The sequence below is a fragment of the Anthonomus grandis genome, chromosome 8, assembly GCF_022605725.1.
Source record: "Anthonomus grandis grandis chromosome 8, icAntGran1.3, whole genome shotgun sequence".
Classification (NCBI taxonomy): Eukaryota; Metazoa; Arthropoda; class Insecta; order Coleoptera; family Curculionidae; genus Anthonomus; species Anthonomus grandis.
Genome location: NC_065553.1, coordinates 6090409 through 6098680, shown reverse-complemented (window position 1 = coordinate 6098680; position 8272 = coordinate 6090409). Strand labels below are relative to the sequence as shown.

At 27.5% G+C, this 8272-nt stretch overlaps 1 protein-coding gene across 4 annotated transcripts; it reads right to left on the bottom strand.

The window, feature by feature from the left end:
• Positions 1–1336: 1336 nt before the first annotated feature.
• On the bottom strand, positions 1337–7450 carry LOC126739143 (vasorin-like). 4 transcript variants are annotated; one of them, XM_050444684.1, is made up of 5 exons: positions 7305–7450; positions 5854–6114; positions 5556–5795; positions 1801–2344; positions 1337–1749 (listed from the first exon to the last, which is right to left on the bottom strand). In XM_050444684.1, the coding sequence occupies exons 2-5, from the start codon at positions 6085–6087 to the stop codon at positions 1445–1447; spliced, it is 1323 nt and encodes a 440-aa protein (XP_050300641.1). In that variant the 5' UTR covers positions 6088–6114; positions 7305–7450; the 3' UTR covers positions 1337–1444. The 4 variants fall into 4 exon arrangements, with proteins under 4 accessions (XP_050300641.1, XP_050300642.1, XP_050300643.1 ...); XM_050444685.1 differs by having other exon boundaries at positions 5854–6097; positions 7305–7440; XM_050444686.1 differs by lacking the exon at positions 7305–7450 and having other exon boundaries at positions 1337–1743; positions 5854–6254.
• Between the last annotated feature and the right edge of the window lie 822 nt (positions 7451–8272).

The following is an 8272-nucleotide window of genomic DNA, read 5'->3' as shown; positions in this document are numbered from 1 at the left end:
ACGTAATGACGTAAAAGGATCTTCTTGAAGTGCTCATCTTAAATTTAACTTATCTTCTTCATATAGAACGGTCTTTTGACCAGTTTTTCGTAAATTTTTTTCATTGGCATGTTCTCAATATTTTTCTGAATATTGCTTATCGTTGATCACGTTATGTTCATAATTGGATATTTTTTATTAAATAGTCTGCAAGCCTCTCGCTGATTCCTTTTCATATCACTATATCCAGCCATTATTAAAATATCAGTTTGGTACTGCTTCGATAAATACACAATTTTTTATTACAAAGTAATAGTCACTTAAGTCAGTTTAGGTAATAATCCTTTTATTGTGGTGACAAGCATTGATAATGACGTTGATCGTTTACCTTCTTAAGGTAATATTCAAAGCACCCCGTTTCTTTATCAAAATCTTCAATAAAACGTTAAATGTGCAAATTTCATTGATTTAGGTATAGGGCATTATGTGAAAAAATGCAGACAAAAAAAGAAAAACACAAGCCATCATTAGCCATAACAGGTATATAGCTATAACTATATATATCATTTAATTTAATTCCCGTAGTAATAATAATATTCTATAAATATAATAAATCCGTAAAACCTACTCACCCCACACAACTTACCAGTAAGAAATTGTTTTAAAAAATTATTGTTTTCTAAAATAATACGCTTGAATAACAAACAGCTGGTTTCGTCGTTATTATCTATTCTAATAACACAAATTATTTATTTAAATTTGATATAATTATATATATATTTATTAATAAATATTAAATTTAGAAACAGTGCTATTAGATTGGATATTATGGACGAAAAACGGTGATTTTTCAAAGGAATTTCTTACTAGGCAAATGTTTGGGGTGGGTGGGGGGGACAAAGGTTGTATTGTTGAAAAACTATGTTTTTGCAGAAAATTTATATTGAATATTTAATTTAATAGCACTGTTAATTTAAATTTGATATAATTTTATATATAAATATTTAGTTTAAAAACAGCGTTATTTAATTGGATAATATGGACAAAAAACACTGATTTTTTAGAAGAATTTCATCAAATCTTTGAGGTGTAGTAATCGAGTTTAAAAACTAGATATGTAAATCAATACACATTAATAAATACACCTTGATTATATACGGTTGGTTATTGGCTTTAGGAAATTAGAGACAATTTGTATATCTAATTTATCCAGGATTATGTCAAAATTATTAATGATAAAAAGTCGTTTTTTAAAGAATTTTAAATATTTAGTCATATTTACACTTTTTATGTCTGGTAAGAGTGAAGTTGTAAAGTTTTTTTGAGTATAAAGTCGATAAAAATAGAAAATAATAAATGCAATATACAAAATATATATTTACCATCACAGCCTTTCTTATCCTAAAATATAAGTATACCTAGAATCAATTCTACTAACAAATTCTTACGTTTACTAAATAAATTATTAAACTACTCTTCTAGATGTCATAGGGGTGGAACTAGCCAAACTAAACTCATTCATTACAAGCGTATCATCCAAATCATCATTATCACCATCATCATCATCAAGGACTTCCTTAGATAGATTTCTCTTAGCGGTTTTTAGTGAGCTGTACAGTACTTCTCCTCCATAAGAATTGCTTCTTCTAATTTTTCTTAAGGATAATGTTTGTCTAGTTGGTATGCTGCCATCTGGTATGTCAGAGTCCATGATGTTCACAGTTTTCTTTTTTGGGAAGCAAACGGTTATTGCATATGTGAGGCCTATTCCTGTCAGACTAGAATTATTATAATAAAGTAAAATGTATTTATATTACTTACCACATAAAACTCCATAAACAAAAATTAAAGATACAGCGGTCCAAGGTGACAGACTAATAATATTCATTAAAATGCTGTCATTCTTTAATTTTTTATTATTTTCTATTGTTGCATTGGTACTACAAATTTCGATAATCGTGGTTTTGTTTGCCAACTTGTCATCTTCCTGCTCAAAAATCCAAGAATTTCTTACATGTATCGGTTTCTCATCGTTTTCATCTTCCATTTCAATTCTTTGAAATTTTTGCACCATATGATTAACGGCAAAAGAATTCGGCATGGAATTTTCATTCACGATGCATGGATCAGTGTAATCGATTTTTTTTTGTTTAATATAAGTGGTAGCTGTGATCAGTTTTTTGTTTCTGCAGTTAAAACTATTGTCATGGGTTCTAAGTGTGGTCAAGTTAGGCAGGTTAGTTATAAGCTGAACTTCTATATATTGAAGGTAGTTTTCTGAAATGTCGAGGATTCTTAAGCTTGGCAATGAGCTAAAGATTTCTGGGTTAAGCTTGGTTATTCCACACTTGCTAATGTCCAATACCTAAAAGTACAATTTCTATTATCGAGTTTGCTAACTACATATTTAAAGGTACATAATTTTCAGATTTGCACCTAAAGGATTACCATTAATATAAGAAAACAAAAGTTTATAGGCTTCTATTATCTTTTGGACTTGAGTTAGAAAATTAAGTCTTGCAGTATTAGCTCTGTTAAATATTACATAACGAATTTTTGAACTTTCAATTGCATTAAAAAATTAAAATGGTATTTCCTAATGACTTGTACAATGTATATGGTCTCTTTAGGTAAAAATAAAAGAAATCATAAATGAAAATTATAGTTAGGCACCTTGTATCTCTATTAAAGCCAGCTCTATCAATTCACAATTTAAGTCTTATCGCAATATTTTCAATAACTTCTATAAAGTAGCACTTTGCTTGTAACACTGAATATAAACTTAAGTTTTAAAATTATATAATTTTAATATTTGTACCAAATCTAATTTTACAAAATTAATTCATAATAATTAGAATCTGTCCAGAATTATTTACCAAATTAATGTCATCTAAATAAGCTTAATCTATATTTAATTAAATAAATTTCATTCAGATATGAAGTTAAAAAATTCGAAGTATGGCAAAATTTTGCTTTAGTGAAGGCACAAAAACACATTTGTGCTTTTATATTATAAAGGAGGAAAGCAATATATGTATCTCACAGCATATATTTTAAAGACATATTTTGATGCATCATCAAAATTTGTTATTATAATTATCATAACAACATTCATAAATATTACTAAATCTTAACTGCTATAATTCGAAATGCTTGCCTACGATACTACAATTTTGGTTCAGAATTCGCATGGTAGATAAACAGAAACAGATATTTATAAGTAAAGCAAGGGGCAAATGAGTGGTTCGCTACAAATAAATTGTCACTGAATGACACTAAAACATAAACAATATTATTTAGCTATAAAAGGAAATATGAACAATTATACAAATTGGGTAAAAATGGCTACTTCCTCATACTTTTTTCTAAATTAACAAATCCTATTTTAACAATTGAAAGTCGTTTTTTATTCCACACAGACAGTTGGCATAAACATGATTACCCTTCTTGTTATATGTTACTCTCCCAGAAAAAGAAGTACTTAAGTTCTCTGAAAGAGCCAAATGCCTGGAAGAAATTCAAAAATAATCCAATTTATTAATATAGTATTCTCTAATTAAAAAATGAGTAACAAACAAAAAAAAATGAATAAAACAATATGAAAATTGAACAAGAAAATCGAGACACATGACAACTTCTTAGTAAAATATTGAATAAAGTTCAAAAGGAAGGCTCGTAAAGAAACGCTTTTGTTTCAGAATCAATATAAGGACCAGCGATTTGCAATTGAATAGGAAAATAATTTTTTTGTCTACAGTTAGTAACCAATTTTTTTAATGTTCTATATCGCGGCTTTTGAGGTTACAAGACCTTCCGAGTATTTAAAGATTTTTTCCAGGAAAGGAATTATCACTTTATCCAGAAATTTTGAGATTGACAATGATAATAATCACTGGAAACTTGAGAAAAAGTGACTCAAATATCTCTCTGGAACCAGTAAGAACTTGTATTTTATTGCTATTTTACATCAGTTTCTAGAAATCATTTAAGAAATAAAAAGTTGACTAGGTACTTTAATTGCAAAATATTGCCTCTAACTATCTCAACTACAAACGATTGCAATTCCTTAAGAAAGTAGCAACTATTTTTCATTAACTCTAACTTTGGGAAGACTTCCAGGAGCCAAAGAGTTGCTTTAATTACCTTAAAAGAATAATTTATAAATTCTCGTAAACTGTTTAAGTAATTTCTTCTTCACTACAGGTAGTGGAAGGAAGAAACAATATTAAAGGAAAATGACTCGATCAATGAAAAATTCACCTCGGCAAATATTTGCTCCAAATTTGAAGGAATGAACTATGAAAATAAGTTGTTAATTCTTCCAGGCAGTTGAATGAAGAGAAAAATTATGAAAATTGCAAACGAGTGGTAACATTTATTATTTTGCGTATTTTCAGACTGCTTAAAAGTAATAATTTTAGAACCTCCTTTTCTGTGGGATTTTGTTAAATAATTTAATGGTTCAATAATATACAAATCTTATTCCAGGCATTTAGAGGCTTTTTATATTATTTTATTGAAAGAAGTCTATTCCTTGTAAAATAATTTCCATCCAAAAACTTAAAGCCTAGCAACTTTGAGAAGAAATATTCTACTCTCCTGGAAAAAGAGTATTTTAGTTCTCAAAAAAAAAGTGAGGAATAAACAAAACAAGTAATAAAACAATATGAAAATTAAACAAGAATATCGAGACACATGACAACTTCTTAGTAAAGTATTGAATAAAATTCGGAAAGAAGGCTCGTAAAGAAACGCTTGTTTTCAGTTTCAAAACCAGCGAGACATTTTTCAAATTTATATAAAAAATTTTTATAATTAACTCGGCATTTGAAGAGCAAAACAATTTTTTTATCTAAAAATATTAACCAAGTTTTTTAATTTTTCATTATGAGGGAACTAAGATTTTTATTTTTTATTTTAGTTTTTCGTTAAGTTTTGTATGTTGGAATTATTAGTTTAGCTTATATCTGTACTGTATATGATTGTAGAGTGTATATCTGCAATGTAAAGTAAGTGAACTAAAATTATGTAAAATTGGTGAATAGTAATACTGTGATATAAAATTATAACATACTTAATTTTGATTAATACTGAAAATTAAAATTTTATACAATTAAATCCTTTTAAGTTAATTGAATTGTGTAAGCAAATGAATTTTGTATTAACATGTAATACAAGAATTTGAAATTAATAAAAAAATTCTATACCAGATTTCAAGCAAAATTCTACAGATATGTCATATGTTAATTTAAAACCACAGAAAAATCAATTCTATTATTAAGGGAGTAACTGAGGAAAAGGTTGTAAATAATAAATTTCCTTTAATTAAAAATGTCCGGGATAGAAGTAAAAGTGTTTTTCAAGAACAAGGTATAGTTTAAGTTTTAATTTTGAAATGAGTTTCAAATTGAGAATTAAAAAACTTAACTTTTCTTCAAAAATTGCGGATATATAATAATAAGCTTATATCTTATTACTCGCTATGTATATAAAGTATTTCTAACTTTTACTTATGTTGAAAATCCAAATTTACTTAAAATATGCCATATCCTAAATAATAAAATATATCTACTTACTCTCAATGTACCTATATCAATCACAGGCTCACTATTAATACTTTTAAGCTTATTTCCTCTTAAATAAAACTCCTCTAAACTAGTTAAACTTTCAAACCAGGACCTAGTGAAATATTCGATAGCATTAAAACTAAGATCCAACGTTTTTAAATGATCCAAACCATGGAAACCATTAAAATGAATTTGACGAAGTTTATTGTACGAAACATTTAGCAGTCTTAGATTTGTTAAGCCAAGATTCTACAAAAGAAAAAATTTTTTTTATAAAAATAAAAATAGACAATACCTTAAACGTCACCAAGAATATTTTATCTCCAATCTCAGTTATATGATTTTCGCTTAAATCCAAAATCTCTGCCTGTGGTGGAATATTTAACTCCAAAGAAACCAAACTTCGATCACTGCATGTCGCCCTTTTGAAATTTTCAAATATATCACAGTCACAAAACACGGGACACTTAATTTCCATAGATTTGCAGTTGACAAGTGTTAAAATATAAGTTAATGCTAGGATACTGCTGGTCAGCCACATTTTTCCGTTCCTAATGATAAAATATTACTAAAATTGAGAAATATAAAGTGCATTATTAAAAGTTATCGATCGACTTATTAATATACTCGTATTATAATCTAAAAGCCGATTTTGTTTCAGTTAAATGACTTGTACTCTATACAGTGTTTCGTATAAGAGTTACTTGACTCATATCTGATTACAAACTGATAAGAGGTTTGTAGGTTTTTATTTATGATAACCGTTATCTAAAGTTTCAATTAAAAAAATAGTCATGGAGATTTCCCTATAAATGCAAAACATCAGTGCCTAATTTTTTTAACAAGGAAATATTGATTTTAAAAAACTGAAATAAATTAACTTTATTTATTACATTGGTCATGCTCATGTTTTTATTCATGAGGATTTGTGTATATGCACTGCTATAAGTATTAAGTAGAAATGATTAATAGAAACCAGCAGAGGTTTTTTTCATATTTTTTTTGTATGTATTTAAGTAGAGTATCTGTTGACACATGTTAATGTATTTTTCATTTGAAGAAAATTGGGGTTCAAGGAAAATATCTCAAAAATCCGGCATCGCTGTATTTGTTTCAATTAATGATGTGTATTGAACTTGATTTTTTTAAGATGTGCTATACAGGTTGGGCAGTCGATCATTATGGATAGAAGTTCTGTTAGAGGTAACTGGATTACTTGAAATAAAACATCGCTAAATGTTACGCGAAAGTTCCCTACATTATGGTCTTATTTTCTCGAAACTTATGTTGAACAATACAGGGATTGCGTTTCTCATATAATGGAAATGAAGTATCATCTAAGAGCAGAACATTTCATAGAAAAAAATAATTTTCATTTGCTTCATAATTTCCTACCTAATTGCCTCCATAAAACCATTTATTAATTTGAAATATTGGACCATTAGTAATCTTTGATTCTCCAACCTGTATACGAATCACACTATTGGTTACTTAAAATATTATAAGTTCAGAAAAATTAAAAATTAAACTTAATTTATTGCGTTTATTTAATTATTTTTAGTCATTCCTTAACGTGACAATTACATTTAGTGCAAGTTATTAAATTTATTTTAAAATTAATAATTTGAACAATAAAAATTCTAGTTATTAAGCTGACTACATTTCTAATTAAATTCGACCGGTTTAGTATGCAATATAAAAGAGATTTTATATGAGTATCATATCAAAAACATAAAAATTAAATAAATCTGTACTAACCTTTAACGGAAATTAATTTTTTACTTATGTCAACCTTTTTTACATCGTCAATGTAGAAATAAAAATTATACTGAGCAGCTGTATATTGGTAAAAATTCTTAAACAAAGGAAGACTATCTTTAAAAAGGACAATTACTTAAAACTTCATAATAATATTTTTAAAGTTATCTGTTAAAAAATATATTAAGAACATAAAAAAATAAAAATAATTAGCTGTTTACCATTATAGATAATAAACATGGTATATGTAAATTTATTTGATAATAATAAAAGCAGTAATTTAGTTTTATATATATGCATGCATAATATATAAACCAGTTAAAATTATTACAAATCAGGCAGTAAACGATAAAATGTTCAAGTAAATCAGTATTAGAAGTTTAAAACTGAAAATGACAGCAAGTTCTTCTCACTTAATCAAATTCTAGTATGGAGTTAATATTATTAATTATTAATTATTATTATTATTAATTACAATATTAATAGGACACTTATTTTTTGTAGAACTGACGATTATCTACTTCTTTAACAGTCTATGCTTCTGAGGCCTAATATAGAAATACTGAAAAGACCAATGTATATGTGAGTACATTGGTCTTGGATTGCTTTTAGTTTGTTTTCTGGTAATCTGATTCCTCGATATTTTACTTAACTGTGCCATTACTGACATAGCAAGCTGACTACGCTTCTCTCTGGTTCTGACATCCAGGATTTCTCTCGGCGAGGTAGCTATCAAGGTCATATCATCGACAAACCTTAGGCAATTTTAAGGCAGCAATATTTACTCCACCATGAACCTGTTTCATAATAAATTCACTATGGATATTTAAAAAAAAACGGCGAGAGATCACTTCCTTTCACTTATCAACATATAAAACTCTCCCAGTGATTCGCCTAATATTCAGTATTTGCTGTCTAGTGCCTCTCCCCCTTGTGAATCCAGGGAATATTTGCCATAGAAGATAATA